This window comes from Danio aesculapii, chromosome 13 (assembly GCF_903798145.1).
Source record: "Danio aesculapii chromosome 13, fDanAes4.1, whole genome shotgun sequence".
Lineage (NCBI taxonomy): Eukaryota > Metazoa > Chordata > Actinopteri > Cypriniformes > Danionidae > Danio > Danio aesculapii.
In genome coordinates this window covers 37695835-37718683 of record NC_079447.1, presented here as the reverse complement: position 1 = coordinate 37718683, position 22849 = coordinate 37695835, and the positions used below count along the sequence as shown (strand labels likewise).

At 38.8% G+C, this 22849-nt stretch overlaps 1 protein-coding gene across 1 annotated transcript in view; it reads right to left on the bottom strand.

The window, feature by feature from the left end:
• Nucleotides 1-22849, bottom strand: part of dlg5a (discs, large homolog 5a (Drosophila)) — a 131681-nt gene that overhangs the window by 92962 nt on the left and 15870 nt on the right. Inside the window, 1 exon segment of the mRNA XM_056471495.1 lies at nt 274-342. Coding sequence (XP_056327470.1) covers nt 274-342 — 69 coding nt within the window.

The window sequence follows — 22849 nt, the reverse complement described above, 5'->3', positions numbered from 1 at the left end:
TTCCTCATTATGCGATATGAAACCATTTCTGGTCACTGAAAAAAATATTTCAAACACCCAATGTTATAAAAGGGTTTTGGAGTAAAAGCATATCAGTAAATCTCTTTATCGTAAACAAACTTACACATGTTAAACAGTATCACATATGTGCTGCAGTACATTTATATATAGACAGACTATTATTCTGGCACAACTAATTCCTATGATCCTATCATATAGAGAATTTCTACATGTCTGAATACAATACGTGAGGGATAATAGGCTGAAACATACCGACACTGCTGAGGGAGCTGCTGCTCTCCGAGTCTGATGGCATTGTGGACAGGACACTGTATGTGGACCCTGCAGATGACAGGAAACACACATTAATTACTCAGCACTGACCATTTACAGGCCTTTAATTAAGAAAATGGTCAAAGCTGGCAGTAAGGCAGCACTTCAGAAAATAGAGAATAAATCATCTGCAAGCTTATGCATTACATCAGAGCATTTATTGATGAAATGATGAGGTCGTTTCAAAAGATTTTTTATTACTTATATTTCACATTCCCAATGTGTTTCTCAACATGGCTTATACAGAGAGGTTTAACCACATTATTTTGGTAATACTTTACAATAAGGTTGTATTATTAGTTATTGACGACAAATGATTAACTGTGCATTTATTACAGTATTTACTAACCTTTGTTTATGTAATGTAAATAAAGTTGCTCATTGTTAGTTCATATTAACTCACAGTGCATTAACTAAAGAGAAGCATGAATTTGGATTTTAATAATGCATATGTGACCATATCTTTTAATATTTATTGTTAACACTTTAACTGACCCACCAAGAAAAAAAAATTTGGATAGCATTTCTTAACTCCTAATGTCGCTAGTTAACACACTCAATGCAATTTTTTCAACACATGCCTTAATTTCTAAAATATCAACCTCTACCAAATGTCTGATATGTCGGTTTATGGTAAAAGTACCGGAATTAATACATATACTATGAAAAATCTGAAAATAAGAAGTCTAAGACCAATTTATTAAAAAAAAAAATTCAAAATAAAACATTTTTGAATACTAAATCAGCTTTATTTTGGGCATGAAATATTTCAGATTATCATGTTTTCTTGGGTTTTATACAGTAAAAGAAAAAGCTACTGGATCAAATCAGCATATGAATTTCAGTTCCACTGGTGCTGCAACAAGGACGTAAGAAGCATTAAGGGGTGCAAAGGCACACATAAGTACGCGTTGTCACACCATCTCTAAATATTTATTTCTAAGCAACTTTAAGGAATACGGACAGGCGATGTCAGGTGTTTGTTCTTGTTGCTTAGGGAACGGAGGGACCCTCGCAGTACAGCGCATTCAGTGAGCGAGAGAGACTCTCTTCAGATCAGCACGCATGATCGCGTTCATCAAATTTGCTTAAACTAAGCATTCTAAAGCGTATTTTACAAGCAAGGATTCTGACACAGGGACATGAAGCAGATGCTTTACAAAACTTGCGTGTAAGTTTTGCACATCAAACTTAATGACACATTTGAGGGCTCAAAGGCAGCGGAATGCACCGTCTCTGACATCATCTGGCACTTTCAATATACGTACATGGACACTAATGCTCTGATTTTAATATGATTAAGACAATACTCTGATTTAGAGTCTAGACTACCATGTAAACAGTGATTTTTGATAACCTTAAAAGGACCACAGACACCTGCGTCGTGAAATGCTGAGGTTTTTTCTTTCCATTTAACGTGCGGTATCAAATTCCATTAAAAGAGCACTCTTCCACCAGTCCCCGTTTCAACAAGCTTGGCCCCCCAAAATTTGGACGGGTATTTTTGTCAAAACACCACAGAGAAGCGAGATCAGCCATCGTTGGCAGACTGCGGAGATATGACTGAGGGCTCTCTCTGCGCGCTTTAGGTGTCACGAGCACTCGCTCTCTTGGGCACTTGCTCTCTCTGTCAGTGACGGTGCTGCGCGCATTAGCCTAGTTCCCCATATTCGTCAGAGGTTGAAGCCCAAATTGACACAGGTAACAGCGATTTTAACACTTTTAAAACAGGAAGTCCTCGGCTATGCAGAGACCATTATTAATCAGAAATCTAGTGTACATAGTTTTACGTTAGGAAATGCAGTCTTGAATTTACAAACAGTCGACAAGTACCAAAGAACAGATGTAACACATTGATCAAATGTAGTTTTCAGTCACGCTAAGTCATATTCAACTCATTTAGTTTTGCCTTCATTCATTTTTGATTTCCGTCTTCAACACATGATTTATATACTAGACATTTTTAAACATAATAGCTTAACTCATTTCTAATATCTACTTTTTTTATCAAAAAATATACAGTAAATTTTTTTAAGGAGGCTAATAATACTGACCTTAATTTTTTTAAGACAAAAAACTGCTTTTATTTAAGAAATAAACAATAAGATATACAACTTATTATGACTCCAGAATAATAATTTTTTAGGAAACACTGTGAAAATTTTCAGAAACATTATTTTAAATGAATGGGAGGGCAAAATAAATTGATTTCAACTGTAGGCCTATCTGTTAAAGTTTACAGGTGCAACAATGTGCCTTGATGTACTTGAATGTTAGAAATGTGTTATCCTACACCAGTACAAAGTTACTTGTCAAATAAATGAACAAGGAAGATTATTTTGAGTTTAAGTTTATTTATTACTGAGTCTTGTTTATGAAGACTGCAGAGTGATGCATGAAAAAAAATGACTTAGAATAATTTAAGTATTTTGTGATATATGGTAAAATGTGCCCTGGCACCGGTATCGTTTTAAAAGTATCGATTTAGCACCGGTATCGAAATAATCCCAAATGATACCCACTCCTATTCAACAGTCATTACTTAAAACAGTCAAAACATGGTCAAGCACTTGATAGAGCAGGCAGTTAAATGGTTAAGGTGACCCTCATACAGCCCAGTTGAACAAGACAAGATATAAAAAAAATCGAATTAAATAATTTTGCAAATATGTATATAAATATATTCCAAATATATTATCATTTAAAATTTTTTGAAGTGTTTTAATATAATTAACTTAATATTTAAAAAAATGTACAACAATAACTGCAACAAAAGTCCTTTGTAATCAATACTGTTTATCTTCTTATCATTAAGAAACAAATTTGTTATGATCAACAAAATCACTGAATTTACTGACCACTATATATGATATAATCAATAAATAAAAAGAGCTAAATTATCAAATAAAAATCATTAAATTATATAACAATGATAATACATACAGTATACAGTGGTCCCTTGTTATTCGCAGAAGTTACGTTCTAAAAATAACCCGCATAGGTGAAATCCATGAAGTAGTCCACTTTATTATTTACAATTCATATAGATATTCAAACTGCTAGCGATGGAAGATTTTTGTAAATTTGGCAAGCTGAACACATTCTGTACTGTACAGAAGACATGGCACGGAGGAGATTGATTGACAATAGTTTACAGTCAATCCGGACGCAGAACACAATGTGCTAATCAGGATGCAGAACACGATGAGCTGTAGAAAAAAAGCATAACAAATTGCATGAAAATAAAATATGCGAAACTGCGAGGCTGCAAAAAGTGAACTGTGTTATAGTGAGGGATCACTGTACTATATTTATATAGTTAATAGTATCATTTTGTTACTACTATTTTTAATTATCATCACGTTATAGCGAGGGATCACTGAACTATATTTGTATAGTAATAATATCATTTTGTTAATACTATTTTAAAAATGATCTCGTTATAGCGAGGGATCACTGTACTATATTTGTATAGTTAATACTATCATTTTGTTACTAGTATTTTTAAATTATCGCATTATAGCGAGGGATCATTGTACTATATTTGTATAGTTAATACTATCATTTTGTTACCACTATTTTACATATTATTATCGCGTTATATCGAGGGATCACTGTACTATATTTGTATAGTTAATACTATCATTTTGTTTCTACTATTTTAAATATTATTATCGCATTATATCGAGGGATCACTGTACTATATTTGTATAGTTAATACTATCATTTTGTTACTACTATTTTACATATTATTATTGCGTTATATCGAGGGATCACTGTTCTATATTTGTATAGTTAATACTATCATTTTGTTACTACTATTTTACATATTATTATTATAGCGTTATATCGAGGGATCACTGTACTATATTTGTATAGTTAATAGTATCATTTGTTTTACTACTATTTTACAAATTATTATCGCGTTATATTGAGGGATCACTGTACTATATTTGTATAGTTAATACTATCATTTTGTTACTACTATTTTAAATATTATTATCGCATTATATCCAGGGATCACTATATTATATTTGTATAGTTAATACTATCATTTTGTTACTACTATTTTAAATATTATTATCGCATTATATCCAGGGATCACTATATTATATTTGTATAGTTAATACTATCATTTTGTTACTACTATTTTACATATCGCGTTATATCGAGGGATCACTGTTCTATATTTGTATAATTAAAACTATCATTTTGTTACTACTATTTTACATATTATTATCGCGTTATATCGAGGGATCACTGTACTATATTTGTATAGTTAATACTATCATTTTGTTACTACTATTTTACAAATTATTATCGCGTTATATTGAGGGATCACTGTACTATATTTGTATAGTTAATACTATCATTTTGTTACTATTATTTTAAAAATTATCATCGCGTTATAGCGAGGGATAACTGTACTATATTTGTATAGTTAAAACTATCATTTTATTACTACTTACCTTGTGCCTATTATTACTAGTAGCAGCATTAGTAATTAATAATTAGTTATTAATTATGCCTCATCTAACTATTATTGTTAATACAATTACGCACCAGTAAATATTTCTACATTTTCTGTAACATTTACTTTTAAAAAATGATAACAAAACAGAGCATCAGACAAGCTCAAAACACTATAAAAAACCCACATAACCAAATCTACGATACTGAGTATTCTAAATTGTGTTACTGTGAAAAACAACTAAGTGCATAATCAAATATGAATAAATATGAACTGGATAATTGAATCCTGGAGATTCTTTGCAGCACTTCCACTGCAGGGCTCGTCCTCATAATGAGCAGTGTGTGATGACAAGGACACGCTTCATTATCACAGGCCTGACTACACACACACACACACTCGTGCACACACATCCAGCCTGGAGAAGATCATAGCCACTTGGTTTTTCTTTCACTCTCTTATCACATCATCCGAGACACAATTCAGCTACAGAAGAGCAACTTCAGCATCAGACTTCAGTGTCTCTCGTATTGCCTGAAATAACTTCAGACGATTTGAGAGCAAGTGCTACAGTTCTGTTTTTTTCTGCTGGGGTGAAAGGCAGAAAGAATAAATAGATATTGTACAATGTCTAAAAGCAGATAGAGGGTCCTGCAAGTCCTGTATATAAAGTGGCTTCAGAAATAGAAAGCGAGGCTTTTAATGCACTTTTAACAAAATGTACTTTGCAGTGAAAAGATGTATAGAGGTGCATTGACATGGTGCGATGCATCAATGATTCAATGGCTATAGAGAAAAAATTCAGTCAAAACATCTAAAAGCCTCAATAGACTCACAAGAAAGTTGTTTTTCCATTCTTCGCTTTGAGGCAAAAAGTAGTTAGAAATGTTCACTTGAGTGCGTTGATGTTGGTGAACATCCAACTGTCAGAAATGCTGATGGAGGAGACATTTTATACATGCTGTGTGCTTTTATCTCAATGCAGTGTCTCGGGTTGATATTTGAGAGCAGGGCCACTTCTGCCACAATTACCCCTTTTTCCACAGAGGCATTTTTTTTTAACTCTTTATTATTATTTTTTTGAAAATAATGCAGGTTTTAGGAGAATACCCCAGACTTCCTTCTCCCCAGACACTTCCTCCAGCTCCTCCGGGGGGATCCCGAGGCATTCCTAGGCCAGGTGTGAGACATAGTCCCTCCAGCATGATCTGGGTGTTCCCTGAGGCCACCTCCTCCCAGTTTGACATGCCTGGAACACCTTCCTAGGTATCCAGAAGGTATCCAAAACAGATGCCCGAGCCACCTCAGCTGACTTCTCTCGATGTGGAGGAGCAGTGGCTCTTCTCCGAGCTCCTCCCGGGTGTCAGAGCTCCTCACCCTATCCATAAGGGAACGCCCTGCCACCCCGCGAAGGAAACTCATTTCGGCCGATTGTATCCGAGATCTTGTCCTTTCGGTCATGACCAAAAGCTCTTGACCATAGATGTTAGTAGGAACGTAGATTGACCGGTAAATCGAAAGCTTTGCCTTTCGGCTCAGCTTTTTCTTTACCACAACGGACTGGTACATCGACCGCATTGTTGCTGCTGCTGCACCAATCCACCAGTCAATCTCACGTTCCATCCTTCCCTCACTCGTGAACAAAACCCCAAAATACAAGAACTCCACCTGGAGTAAGGACTCTCCTCCAACCTGGAGATGGCAAACCAACTTTTTCCGGTGGAGCACCATGGCCTCAGACTTGGAGGTGCTGATTCTCATCCCAGCCGCGTCACACTCGGCAGCAAACCGCCCCATTGCATGCTGAAGGTCCATGTACGATGATGCCAACAGACTGAGACTTGAAACCAACAGCTGAGCCTTGAAATTCTATCCATAAAAATATGAACAGAATCGGTGACAAGGGGCAGCCCTGCCAGAGTCCAACATGCACTGGAAACAAGTCTGACTTATTGCCGGCAATGCAAACCAGACTCCTACCATGTTCATACAGGGACGAGACGGTCCTTAACAAAGCACACCCCACAGAATTCCACAAGGGACATGGTCGAATGCTTTCTCCAAGTCCACAAAACATATGTGGACTGGTTGGGCATAGAGCTGGTGAGGGTATAGAGCTGGTCCAGTGTACCACAGCCTGGACGAAAACTGCATTATTCCTCCTGGATACTAGGTTCAACCATAAAAGGCATATTATGCATTAATTAGATTTAGGCCCTGTTCCAATTCTACCCCTTAGCCTTCCACTTACCCCTACCCCTTGTTTTGCACATTCAGGTGAAGGGGTAGGGCTGTCCCAATTCTCTTTAGCTTGAAGGCGTAGGGGTAAGGGGAAGGGCTACATACCCCTCGAAATGGAAATTTTATGACCACACTAGAAACTGATTAAGAAAATTTCCCAGAATACACCATCTACAGCAATAGCATGGCTGCACACAAAAGTAAAGAGATACATAAATTAGTAACTAAATGAATAACTCCTGTATCAGTCCTACAACATTCAGACACTTGATGAGACTCTAATACCCTGTCAGAAATGTCTAGTGACTTGGAATGACCTTTTAAAAGTGTCTGGTATAATGTTAATTTTGTTTTTGTGTGTTTAGATGACTATGGCATGGTGTAAATGCACAGTACAGTTACGATCTTATTGCCACATTATATCATTATGATAACATGATATATGCCTTCAGTGATTTTCTGAAGATAAATAGCAAAAAATAACGCAACTGGAATAACTACAGCAGTCGCCGTCGTCTGATCTCATATGAAGCAAAAGATTGCGATGCCATATGATGACATGTGTAGGTGTTGTAGTGGTGTTCCATTTCTTAGGGGTAAATTTTGAAGCCATTCCCCTTCACACTCTGTTGTAGGGGTAGGGGTACAAAAATATAATTGGGATTGGGCCTCACAATCAGGGCTTGACAAATGCAGGTAGATTTCCACTGTGGCGGGTTAGAAAGCCACTCCTACTAGCCACTTTGGCTGGTTGAAGATAATTTTTAAATTGTAGTTTTCTTAAAAAGCAGAGTTCACCAATAAGGATTGCTCAATGAGGGGCCAGTGTGAAAGATGACAATAATAACTGTCCGCTTGAGCAAAAGAAAGCAGGTGAATAGCGAATGAGAGGATGATTGCCCACACAGTGAGACACAGGCAATGCTGACGCACTGACAGGTGATGCAATGCGTGCAAGTGTTTCAAAGCTAGTTTCCAAATGAAACCGTTCCTTGCGCGAAGCATCCGTGCCTGGAAACGTAACTTGTGCAATCGGTTCTCTTTAAATAGACTGGACAAAAAGGGATGCCCATGCATCCACAGACCTGCTGCTTTTAAGAGCTCCATTTTTTTCAAAGGTCTTTATGTAAGCAGCAGGTTGTTTCACTTTAAACTTTCACGTGATCATCCTTTCATAATTGCACATGGTATGTTTTTCACAGTTTCTAGTGAAACTGTATAGTGGCTAGGAATGTTGGAAAACTACTAGCCACAGTGACTGGTGATCAAAAAAGTTCATGTTAAGCCCTGTTTACAATCATAATATGGAACTGCCTGGGACAAAATTTAAAAATGAAGGAAGGTGTACATGGACAATGAGACAAAAAGAGACTAATAATAATAAAATAAATAATGAAATAAAATAAATAAACATACAATAGTCTTGTAAAAGTCTATATCAGTTCAGTCTGTCTGAGAAAATAGTATGAATGTTTCCCAAATCTTGTTAAAAATAAACAATTTGTCAGTGTGTATCTCAGTTCTTCTATGTGTAACATAGCATAGTTCTTTAGCCCACATTTCAAATGTGGTGACAGAATCAGATTTCCGAGGCAGTTTTACCACCATTCCACAATCACAAACTAGGTGCTAGCTCAGAGTCAATGCTGTTGCATATTCGGAGTTGGTTTTGAGCCTTTATAAGAGCTTTGCTTGTCCATAGGCTAGAGAGCCACCGTAGTGCCAGCTCTGATGTCACACCTTTCCCATCAGTCTTATCTTTCCCAGCAACATAAATACAGAAGTGAATCAACAATACGTTGCTATTAATGTCAATAACTTTGTGCACCTACATCTGAAAATGGTACTTAAATGCTTTTTCTTAACGATGTGCACCAGTCAGCTGGTTTTCATTTGTGAAATGACAATACAGACTACTGCCAACTGTGGGTATGGAAAGATACATCTCACGCCATCGCAGACTGTACATTTTTGTTTCAGTCATCTGTCATCCATTTGATGTGTTCACATGCAACTTTTTTATCTAGAAAGGACCAGACACAGCTGACACAAGGTGATAAAACAGTTGTTTTTGTCACTGCTAGTTTGAGAGTTTGGTGTGTACTGAGCTTCATACGTGCCTTCCCAGCATGTGCTATTATGCTATTGGCTAGACTAGTGCCTGGTCAAAAAAGTGCCTCCGAGGACCAAAAGTGTCTCAGAGCAGAGAGCTGCAAATAAAATACTAATGCTGCAAATAAACACTAATGACGAGAGTGGAGAGAGAAGCGAATTACAATTAGAATAGCTTAGTGTTCGAAATATGTATATTGCTGTTTATTTTAGTTTGATCATTATATAAATGAATGGTCTGACAAAATAACCAAATTAAATAGCACTTTTCTAGGGCAGTGTTTCCCAACCCTGTTCCTGAAGACACACCAACAGTACACATTTTCAACCTCTTCTTATTCAAACACATCTGAATCAAATCATCAGAACATTAGAAACGACTCAAAAGCCTGAAATGAATGGTTCAGATAAGGGAGACATGCAAAATAAAAACAGTTTGTGTGCCTCCAGGAAAAGGGTTGGGAAAAAAAAATGCTCTAGAGAAAGGTTATATCGCAAGAAATATCATAGTAATAATTTTACTGGTTTTGTCTCTTAGAAATGAACATTTGACAGTAGCTTGAGTTGACATTAGGATGAGCAAATTGGATCCGAATGTGCATTTGTTTACATAAAATTATGAGACCACACCATCTGTAAAAATTGTGACAGCCTCATCATATTCAGTTATGCTTCTTTTCACTATGATGCTGTATAAGTGCCATGTGCTCTTTGCAGCGTGCGATTCAAATGAATAGAAGCATTTCATTGCACATTCGGTGAGTTTGGTGATGCATCACAAACAGAAAAGAAATCATCGCACAACTATTCCACAAATATTTGCTAAGCTTAGTCGCACTGGCAGAAACAAAAAGGTCATGAAATGTGACTATTTACTTACAGTCTAGAGCCTGACTACAAGTCGCTTCGGATATAAGAGTCATTAAATGAATAAATGTAATTATAAATGGTATGAAAACAACAATAGTAAATAAATAATAATGATAGTTCACACTGGACAGATTTTAAAACAATAGAGGTGACTCTTCCGTGTCCTCGTGGATTAAGTAGGTCAGAGATGGCATGCTCTGCCCTGGGCATTCTTTGTGTTTGTTTGTTTGCTGCTCCAACAGTTGTTTGAGGCAAGCAGACGATCAAACCCCCAACAACCCCCTAGCAAGCATCACAAATACAGCATGACATGCATGCGCTGCTATGACAAATTCAGCTGAATTTTAAATCCTGCTGCATGGCAAAAAAAGACAATCCACGGGCAGAAAGAACGTGCTCTGAGTGTCTTCCTGAAAAATGAAGCAGCGCTGCAGACAAAAGCTGAAGGCTGAAGCTTAATAATGGATGAACTCGAAAGTATTCACCCAAAAAACACTATTTATCCTTTAGCTTTGACAGCGTAGCACAATCTGGGGTTCTTGAGTCACAGGATCTTATTGCACCATGATGATAATCTGTTTAAACATTGTCAAATAGGCTACATTCATGCAGAAGCAAAATACGGTTGCCTGCTTTAGAGGGCCAAATACGATTGCGTTCACACATATAGTTCCAGGGTTACAGAAATATTCCATAACATTTCTTTGATAATTGAAGAACGAACTTACATAATTGGACTGTTATTCATTGACAATTTCTTCATTTATATGGAGGTTGATATTTTTGTTGTTTATTTCATTAATGCAAAAAATACAAAAATAAAAGAACTGGCATAGTGGAATGCAAAACGTATTAATTAAAAAATTCAACTGAATTCCATGTGCTGCAACAGAGTATTAAAAAGATAATACCAATAGTGATAATAGTGTTTTACTGTAATATCTATTATGTTCTAATATGAAAATAGATTACAATTAATATATTTTCAAACTAACAGTTGTAGTAGTTGTAGTAATAGTATACTGATTGATTAGTGTTGTTGTTAATATACAAGTGCAATAATAATAATAATTATAATAATAATAATTCAATTCACCATTATTTTTATAGCGCTTTTACGCTTTTTAAAGCAGCTTCACATAAAAGATCATAGTAAATTGAAATAGTGTAGTTCACTTTTCAAAGTTTAAGTTCAGTTTAGCTCAGTTCAGTATGGTTTAATAATCACTACTGAGGGTTCAAACACTGAAGAGCAAATCCATCGATGCGCAACTCTACAGATCCCGAACCATGCAAGCTAGTGGCGACAGCGGCGAGGAAAAAACGTAATAATGATAATAATAATAATAATAATAGTAATAATATATATTTTAATTAACACTAGATTTATTAAGAAATAATAAATATAAAATCAAACACTGGGTGAAACTCTCATTTAAATTTTAAAATATGAATAATTTAACTATTATGTTAGTAACATTTTTCATTGATTTATTTTAGCGTCACTTAATGTAGTACACAACAACATGCATAAATAAATACAGCAATTTGCATTAACTTGCGCGTGCACCCATCTTTCCTTTCTCACCATACTATGCCAGTCTCGCTAGACTCACCTTCCATGCCATAGTATGCCACTTTCAGCTCATTCGCCATACTATGCCACTTATGCACATCTCTGCTCCCTCACCCTAATAAGCCAGACAGGCACATGTCTCTCCTCCCTCACCATACTATGCCAATCATGTCTCTCCTCTCTTGGCATACAACGACACTCGAACACGCCTCAACTCTCTTACCATACTTTGAGTGTCTATCTTCCTTCACCATACCATGCCACTCACACACTTCTCCCTCACCATGCTATGCTCCGAAGAGTCTCTTCTCTCTCACCAGGCCGCATAAGCGTCTCCCCTACCTCACATCGTGCTACGCCATGCACAAACATCTCTCCTACCTCACACTATCCTAAGCTACGGCTGCACACCTCCCCTACCTCGCATCGTGCTGCGCCACACACACGCACCTCCTCTACCTCGCACCGTGCTACGCACGCACCTCTCCTATCTCACGCAGTGGTTTGGTGCGCACACGCACCTCCCATCGTGCTATGCTACGTACATGCACCTCCCCAACCTTACACGAACGTCTCTACCTCACACCGTGCTATGCTGCGCACACGCACCTCCCTTACCTCACTTTGTGCTGCCACACACGTGCATCTCCCCTACCTCACACTTGCCTCTCCTACCTCACACCATGCAATGCCACGCACACACCTCCCCCACCTCACACAGTGATATGCCATGCACACGCATGCCTCCCCCTACCTCGCTATGCCACGTACATGCATGCACCTCATCTACCTCACATCGTGCTATGGCACGCACACACCTCCCCCTACGTCTTGCAGTGCTATGCCACACACACACCTCCCCCTACCTCTGGCAGTACTGTCAAGCGCGCACCTCTCCAACCTCACAGCGTGCTATGCCACGCGCGCACCTCTCCAACCTCACAGCGTGCTATGCCACGCACACACCTCCCCCACTTCACACAGTGCTATGCCATACACACTCATGCCTCCCCCTACCTCGCTATGCCACGTACATGCATGCATCTCATCTACCTCACATCGTGCTATGGCACGCACACACCTCCCCCTACGTCTCGCAGTGCTATGCCACGCACACACCTCCCCCTACCCCTGGCAGTACTGTCACGTGCACGCCTCTCCAACCTCACAGCGTGCTATGCCACACGCGCCTCCCCTTCTTCACACCGTGCTATGCCACGCACCTCCCCTACTTCACTCAGTGCTATGCCATGCACGCGCGCTTCCCCTACCTCACACCATGCTATGCCACATGCACCTCTCCTACCTCACACCATGCTGTGCCGTGCACGCCCCTCCTACCTCACACCACGCAGTGCGCGCCCCTCCTACCTCACACCACGCTGTGCCATGCGCACCCCTCCTACCTCACACCACGCAGTGCGCGCCCCTCCTACCTCACACCACGCTGTGCCATGCGCGCCCCTCCTACCTCACACCACGCAGTGCGCGCCCCTCCTACCTCACACCATGCTGTGCACACTTCTCCTACCTCACACAGTGTTACACCACACACGTGCACATCCCCTACCTCACACAGTGCTATGCCACATGCACACCTCCCACCACGCTGTGCCACATGCACACCTCTCCTACCTCACAACACGCTATGCCACACACCTCTCCTACTTCACACCATGCTATGCCACGCGCCTCTCCTACCTCGCACCGTGTTATGCTACGCACACACCTCCCCCACCTCACATAGTGCTATGACATGCACCCTACCTCACACCATGTTATGCCGCGTGTGCATCCCCTACATCACTCCATGCTATGCCACACGAGCGCCTCTCCTACCTCACACCGTGCTATGCCACGCGCGCATCCCCTGCCTCACACCGTGCTATGCCGCGCGCGCATCCCCTGCCTCACACCGTGCTATGCCGCGCGCATCCCCTGCCTCACACCGTGCTATGCCGCGCGCGCATCCCCTGCCTCACACCGTGCTATGCCACGCGCATCCCCTGCCTCACACCGTGCTATGCCACGCGCGCATCCCCTGCCTCACACCGTGCTATGCCACGCGCGCATCCCCTGCCTCACACCGTGCTATGCCACGCGCGCATCCCCTGCCTCACACCGTGCTATGCCACGCGCGCATCCCCTGCCTCACACCGTGCTATGCCACGCACGCATCCCCTACCTCACACCGTGCTATGCCACGCGCGCATCCCCTACCTCACACCATGCTATGCCACACGAGCGCCTCTCCTACCTCACACCATGCTATGCCACATGCGCCTCTCCTACCTCACACCATGCTATGCCACACGAGCGCCTCTCCTACCTCACACCATGCTATGCCACATGCGCCTCTCATACCTCACACCTTGCTATGCCACACGAGCACCTCTCCCACCTCACACAATCCTATGCCACACGAGCACCTCTCCCACCTCACACAATCCTATGCCACACGCGCACACCTCTCCTACCTCACACCATGCTATGCCACACGCACGCCACTCCTACCTCACACGCACCTTTCCTACCTCATACACGTGCACCTTTCCTACCTCACAACAGGTTATACCACCCCTCCCCCTACCTTGCTATGCCACATACATGCATGCACCTCACCTACCTCACACTGTGCTACGGCACGAACACACCTCCCCCTACCTCACAGTGCTATGCCACACACGCATGACTCCCCCTGCCTCACAACGTGCTATGCTGCTCACCTCTCCTACTTCACACCACGCTATGCGCCTCCCCTACTTCACACCGTGCTATGCCATGCATGCACACCTCCCTTACCTCACACCATGCTATGCCACGCGCGTCTCTCCTACCTCACACAGTGTTATGCCACACACATATGTGCACATCCCCTACCTCACACCCTGCTATTCCACGCACACACCTCTCCCACCTCACACAGTGCTATGACATGCACATGCACACCTCCCCCTACCTCGCTATGCCACGTACATGGATGCACCTCACACCGTGCTACGGCAGGCAGGCAGGCACGCAGGCACGCAGGCACGCACGCACGCACGCACGCACGCACACATCTCCCCCTACCTCACACAGTGCTATGACACGCACACACATGCCTCCCCCTACCTCGCACCATGCTATGCCACGTACATGCGTGCACCTCTCCTTCCTCACACCGTGCTATGGCACGCGCACCTCTCCTTCCTCACACCAAGCTATGGCACGCACACACCTCCACCCAACCTCATACAACACTCTCTATGCCACACACACGCATGCCTCCCCCTACCTCACATCGTATTATGCCATGCACACAAGCACCTCCACTACCTCAAACCGTGCACGCACACCTCCCCTACCTAACACCATGCTATGCCACGCATGCAAACTTCTACCTTAAACCATGCTATGCCACGCATACGTGCCTCTCCTACCTCATACCATGCTATGCCACGCACACGTGCCTCTCGTGCCTCACACTGTGCTATGCCGCGCATGCGCATCTCCCCTACCTCACACTGTGCTATGCCACGCACATCTCTCCTCCCTCGCCATTCTATGCCACTCACGTCTCTCCTCCCTCTTCATGCTATGCCACTCTCGTGTCATCTCTCCTCCCTCTTCATGCTATGCCACTCGTGTCATCTCTCCTCCCTCTTCATGCTATGCCACTCTCGTGTCATCTCTCCTCCCTCTTCATGCTATGCCACTCTCGTGTCATCTCTCCTCCCTTTTCATGCTATGCCACTCTCACGTACATCTCCATAATACGCCACTTTTGCCTACTATTCTACTCACATAACTCTTACCATAGTATACTACTCACACACATCTAGTCTCGCACACCATAAAATGATGCTCATGTGCATCACCTCCCACACCACAGAATGCCAATCTTACACATCTAGTCTCAGACAAAAATAATAATAATAATTTCAGCATGGAAGAAAAACTTTGTGTAGCAACATCAAGTCACTTGTGTTGGTTAAAATGCAGACTTAACCAGTAAATAAAGGTCCTTATGAGTTGTATTGTTCAACTGAAGAGAGATTTTAAAAAAAGAGACTAAATATAATAATAAGTTAAAACAATAGATAGCAGCAAATAAAATTGAACAAAACTAGTAAATTTGTTATAGCAATTTTTTTTAAGTTCTTCAGAATCATGGGAAAATTGTTATCTTATTTTTAAAGCTCTCTCACAGCAATGTTTATAGTCAATCTGTTAATAAGGTGCAGTGAAGAAAAAGACTAAAACAGACAAAAGCTCTTGACTCTGATGTATCAGGTGATGTCAACAACATACAGGGACAATTCCACTTCTGAGAAATCAGACGGGAATCAGTCGTAACCCAACACTCATTCAATTCATTACAATACAGACGGAACAACCCCAGGAACACATAAAGCACATTATAAAGCAAAAAAATGTGAGACAGAAAAATCGAATTTTACCACAAAAGCTGTATCGTATACTACTTGGCATTTGGAGGGGGCTTTTTATCCAAAGCACACTAACAGCAAGAAAAGAGCCCCTTGAGAAAAGTAAAGCGCACGTCTCAATGGCAGTACAGTGGTAGAGCAAGATTGTGATCTCAGAAACTCTAGTTCTCAGTCATGCCTGCTAGATGCCTTGGAGTAGCCTTGGAGTAATGGTTGAAAATCTGGGCTGCCAACACCACCAGAGGCCCTACATGTCAGCACTTCACGTGCCACTCCAACCGCAGGCAATGTTTAATGGGAAAATTCTGCTTCTCCTCTCTGCCCATCTTACAGAGATTTGTCATTTGATGACAAAGCAAACCTCTGAGGTTTTATTGGGTGCTAAATGTTACACTATTCTCCAAATGCAGAAAAACCAGGAGAAAATATAACCATTACCATTTAGTACCAGTAAGAGGTCTGAATGTTTTGGAAATAAGTCTCCTGCTCACCATTTTATTTCATCAAAATTAAAGAGGAACTATAATATATTAAAATATAATTACTATTTTAGGGACCGCTTTCAATTTTACTTCATTTTAAAATGTACTCCCATTATATGAGGCTTAATTTTTAGAAGCTATTACTGCAATCATCAGTGTCATTCAGTGTCAAATCAACCAAATATGACAAAAAAAAAAAAAAAAAAAATACTTCCAAGCTACATTTTTTTGTTCATAAGGTAAGTCAAAATGACAATTGGGGGGGGGGGGTTGTTAAGGCAAAAGCAAGAACCATAAGCTACTTTGGGCTGAACAGTTCTAAGAATACTCAGTTACGGTTCCAGTTACGTTTTCATGTGAGTCTGGTACAGTGCAGCATGTTTGCAAGCCCAAAATACCTCGCTTCAGGTAGGTGTCCAGGAGGCATCAGAAATGGATGTTCTGGCAACATTGTAGTGTAGTAGTGGTGGAGCAGAGACTATTCCAGGGGTCTCAAAATTGCAGAGTTTGTGGCCCCCGCCTTAATTTGAAAGTTTAATGTTAGTGCGGCCCTTGAGTTTGATATGTATAGCACTTTACAGTTTTGTGTGTGGAGCTGAACGAACCCACCAATCACGGCTGGGTATATGGCTTTTGTATTATAAATATATAAATCAGTGCTTAATTTGAGCAGGACCTTGCCGGATCCAGTTCCGGGAAATGTCAGATATTTTTCTTCTTTGGGTATTTATTCGAATTGATTTGGCATTAACTGCGTAGTGACTACCTGCATGTATGTGTATATGTGCTTGTGTGTGTGAGAGAATTATCTGCAGTCACTCATCATCAACATCTGTCCATCAGCAGTAAGAGTTCCCAATAACCAAGACCAATTATAGAGTCGCACCATTATTTGTGGGTCATTCGCGTCGCTCTACCTCCATTGTATTTGCATTTCCTCACACAATAAACATTACTATATTTTTATATGATGTAAAAGTAGTCAAAACAAATGACAACAACGCAGTGTTGCTTCTTTTTCCTGTAACAACAGCACGGCGGATAACAGTAAATCTAATGATTATTATTATTAATTACTGATTGATTTATTTTCTTATTATTTTTTACATTGGTTTATTTTTTCATCTTACTTTGTGTTAAAAAATAATTTCAATCTTTTCAAATCTCTTTATTTATTTATTTATTTTAACACAAAATAAGATGAAAAAGCAAATTAAAAATTTCTAATTAATAATATAAATAAATATAAATAATAAAGCGACTACTTCACGAATTTTGCCTATTGAGGGCTACTTTTAGAATGTAACTCCTGCGATTAACGAGGGACCACTGTACATTCCAGAGAGCTATATTTTATCAGCACCACAGTGCAAAATGAAATCGTATCCGTGCTAACTGGTCCAGATTGACAAGGAATGGAATAGTTAAGCAAACACAACCATTCAACCTGAGTGATAGTGGAAAATCTGCTTTTAACTCAAGAAGTGTTCATTTTATTAGAAAATAATTGTAGATTCTGCTTCTTGGCAAACTTTTCTTTCGTAATCTTTATTTTCAACGCCCTGTATTTTTCAATCACAGAGATTTGAAAATCTGAAAGTGGCTCCCATATCCAAACTGTTGAATTTGACTAATATCCAAATGTGGTTTTCATTGCAAACAGCAGGTACTGTATTTAAGTAAATATCTGAAGAACAAATTATGTTCATACAAGATAGCTTGGTTCCATCTAGTGACTAGTCAAGGATATGAAGGCCTGTATAATTAGGTAATATATGTATAAATTTTAATTTAACATTAAATGGATAAACATGCATCCAAGGTCATTGCCTGAATTCCAAGAGAATTACAATATATTTTTTTACATTTTATATATATATATATATATATATATATATATATATATATATATATATATATATATATATATATATATATATATATATATATATATATATATAAATAAAAGTGCTACACAATTTATGCAAAATATAGCTATATGAGCAATTCCAGCGTTATGGATGTGACATTTGCTGTAAAACTCAAAACATAAATTCATATATTGAAACCTCTGTTTATATTTTCCAAAACCACAAAGCCATTGGATCAGAAAAATATCAATCTGTAAAAAACTTTTTGTACTTTAAATGAGGAAAATAAACATGCGTTATGGATGTGACAAAAAAAAGTTTGCAGTATACAACATACTTTGTAGAAATTGTCAATTAAACTGCACAACCCAAAAGAAACAATGCTAATCAAACATATATATGAGTCGGCTCACTAAAGAACAAAAATGATTGATTTGATTTTATTTGACATTTTTGCAATTATGAGGAAAAAGTGTCATTATGGATGTGACACTTTTCCGTTATGAATGTGACAGCTGGGAAATTGCCACTTGTGTGATTTTGGTAAATTAAATATAATAGTTTGAAACACTGACAGATACATTTATGAGTACTTTTAAAAGTACTGTAAAATACTTGCTTACACAAATGTAGAAACGGTTTCTCTATTTTGGTAAAAACTTTCAAGGTAAGGTGCATGGAATTGCTCATATACATTTTATTTTACAAACTATTGGTCTACCAAAAACAGAGATAAAACTAATTATGCATAAAAACTAAAACATTCCCCACAGCAGGTGATCTGATGTTTGAAAGTAACAACCTTAAAATTCACTGTTGAAAATAGTGAATTGGTTACGAATGCATTGCACTGATGACTGTCAAGCTGGTGCATTAAAGAGGATGAATTTAGAAACACACCTTGAGCGCGAGAGCGAAGATTAGTGTGCTGACAGACTAACAGCATGCTCAAAATCCTCTCAGGCAGTCATCAGAGACAAGCCACAAAAAAAAATCTAAATAAATCTTACACTGAAACAGAAAAAAGAAAAACAGAAGAACAGAAGAACTGGAAAATGTGCATGCTGCATCTTTTACTATAAGGTTCAGAGTGTTTCGAAATGCAGCTGTGCAGATATTCAGATGTGCTGCGTGGCACAATTCATAAAAATATCAGTTTGCATTTCACACGTCAGCGTAAATGAACAGGGTCACTTCAACTCTGATCATGCAACAGAAAACTTTTGAGGGCGACTCTTACGGCATTTTGATGCGATTGAATTTGCATTCTGTTTCAAAACTAGATTAACTTTCCTCAAAATACTGAACGACTGGGTTGCAGTGACGGGTAAATAATGCAGGCTTACTCTAATATAGCATCTCTCTACGGGACGCACGGCCTGTTTTCCGATACCCCACTGTAGTGCTTCCTAGAAAAAGCTCCATGTGCCATTCTGATCACTCCCGCTCAGATTAACAGACATCAGGACTGCAGTCTCAAGTCCTCCTGGGAAGCCTGGAAGTGGTAATTAAGATGTGATGTGCATTCAAGTGATTCGAGCTAGAACAATATTTCATTAGTTTTACACTGACTCTAACATAGAAAACCTTTTTAGTGCTTACACAACTAAATGAAGAACAAAACATATGCATTAAAGGTGCAAACAGTGCTATACGCTTTTCTTTTTTCATTTAGTAACACCTTGTTAGGACAAAAAATGGGGGAAGGTTTTGAGGCAAAACTAAAGCAACCAATAAAGAACTTATCAATACCGAAAGATCACTCACTTATCAGTTATGATCCTTAAAATAGTGTTATTTGGCTATACAGTGATTGGAGAACATGAATCAATGATCACTTTAGCCAAAGAGCCACACTGACATGAGTGTTTGAAAGCCATGTCTATCAGCTATACAAGAGCTATAGCAATGCTTATAAGCTTATAAGCAATTATTGTTTTTGCATTGATATAGCAATGTGTGTATTTGCAATAGTCACATCACAGCTTATACAATGCGGAGTTAAGATTAAAGTGTACCATGAACCACAATTTAAATCGTAATTTGTGGAGCCACTAGAGTTTAACCATAACAGAGTGAAAGTTTATCATCTGCATATGTTCTTAAAGAGCCCCTATTATGGGTTTTTAAAAATTACCTTCCATGCAGTGTGTACCACAGCTGTAAGTGGATAAAAACATGTATCTGAGGTTTAAATCTTAAAGGGTAACTTGTTTAAAAAAATTGATTTAAAAAAAAAAAAAAAAAGTAGACTTACTTAAATAAATAATTTGTACTTGCCGATATGGCAAAATATCCGGACGAACAATACCAAATATTCAGTTCAATTCAAGTCTATTTATATACTGCTTTTACAATGTAGATTGTGTCAAAGCCACTTAACATAGAAGTTCTAGTAAAGTCCAGATTTCAGATTTGAAGTTCAGTTTAGGTCAGTGTGGTTTATTATTAATATTATTTACAGCACATGCAAGAGTTATTTTAGTTATTTATTATTTTAGTCATTTTAGATACTTTTAGAAGATACTGCTTTTTTTTTTGAAAAACAAAGAAAATAATTTATTTTATTTCCAAAAGTGCAAGTTACTTGTGTGCTTCAATTTCATTTGTTCAACATTGATGTTCAATAAATAATCATAGATAGTAGATTGTTTGCGTTTCCTTTAATTATTTTAAAATCAAATAATGCATGCATGCTTCATTCAGAAATCTCTCACTTGTAATTTGTGAGCATTAATCGGTTTACTGTGACCAATTATGGTTCATTAATCGTAATCGGGTTAAAATGTTCATTTAATGAAGATTTTTTATTTTAGGCCAAATCACCCAGACTGGGTCATCACACGAATCACTGCATATTAGAATCATGCAAAGGAGGGGTTTGGGAAAAAGCTAATCACATATGGGAGTAATTGAGATAATTAGGTAAGAATAAATACAAATTATAAGACAATGTAAGTGTTTCTCAAATTCTTCAGCAGGATAGCGCTCCTCCTCATACTTCAGCCTCCACATCAGTTGCTGAAAGCAAAGAAGGTCAAGGTGCTCCAGGATTGGCCAGCCCAGTCACCAGACATGAACATTATTGAGTATGTCTGGACTAAGATGGAGGAGGTATTGAAGATGAATCCAAAAAATCTTGAACTCAGAGTCCTGCAAAAACGCTTTCTTTGTCATTCCAGATGACTTTATTAAGTTATTTGAGTCATTGCAGAGATGTATGGACGCAGTCGTCCAAGCTCATGGGGAGTCATACACAATATTAATTATTTTTCCACTGCACCATGACTTTATATTCTACTATGCATGGGACGATAACCATTTTCAAGGTATACCATGGTTTGGAAAAGGGTTTAAAACAGTCAAAATATTCTGCAATACTGTTCCTAAGGTATGTGTATGATTTTTTTTAATTTACTTTTTAAAAAAAGTTTTTTAGGACAACACTATCTCCAGCAGAAAATATATCCAAAGATGCCATTTTAAATTGTAAAAAAAAATAAATTCTGTTTTGAAATAAATGAAGAGAGCAGAAGTCAGTGATTCATTTTCATTATTTAGCCTGACAGGTTTACTGCTTCAATTTTTTAAAATGTTTCTTAAAATAAAATATATTGTGTTTAAAAGGCAAAACCCAGACATTTAAAAATATATATATTTTAGAGCAGTAATCACAATACCGTGAAACCGTGATATTTTTATCCAAGGTAATCATACCGTCAGAATCTTATACCAGCCCATGCCTATTCTATACTGTACATTATTTCTGTTAAGAGACAAGATTTTTGTCTAAGCAAAGTCAGACCTTACTGTCCTAATTAAATAATTAAAAATCAAGGCATGATCATATTATATTTTAGTAATACAAGCGTAATCTAGAGGCCTTTGCCTTTCATATAAGCCACTTTTAATTATACCAAATGATCAGCTAGAGGTCAACATATTATTTGTTGTTCCTAAAACTTGGAAAAGCGACAAGACTTTTGTCAGGTAGTGTACATATCAGAAAAACAAAATATTCAATATTACTTGTCCATGGTCAGAACAGTGGTATTGTGACAACACTACATAGAAAACTATGGCTGCTGAAAACGAGTGGTAGAGCTGGTGAATACATGAAAAGTATACAAATATAGGTGAAAATCCAGTAAAGTACAAAGTGAAGTACTACTTTCTAGTGCGCTCTCAAAACATGTCACTTAAGGGTTTACATAATTTGTTCAATTTAATTTAAGGTTATTTGCATAGCGCTTTTTACAATAATTATTGTTTCAAAGTAGCTTTACAAACGGTGCACATTATTGCATTACAATCAGATTAAAGTTACAATCAAATAAAAGTTATGATTTAATTTTAAATTTAAATTTGAGCTTTGAAGTGCATTTGTAGTTGTATGAATGCATCTGACCACATGACAGCACCACAATAGCAATTCAATAAACTGTGCTTGACTCATAAATTGA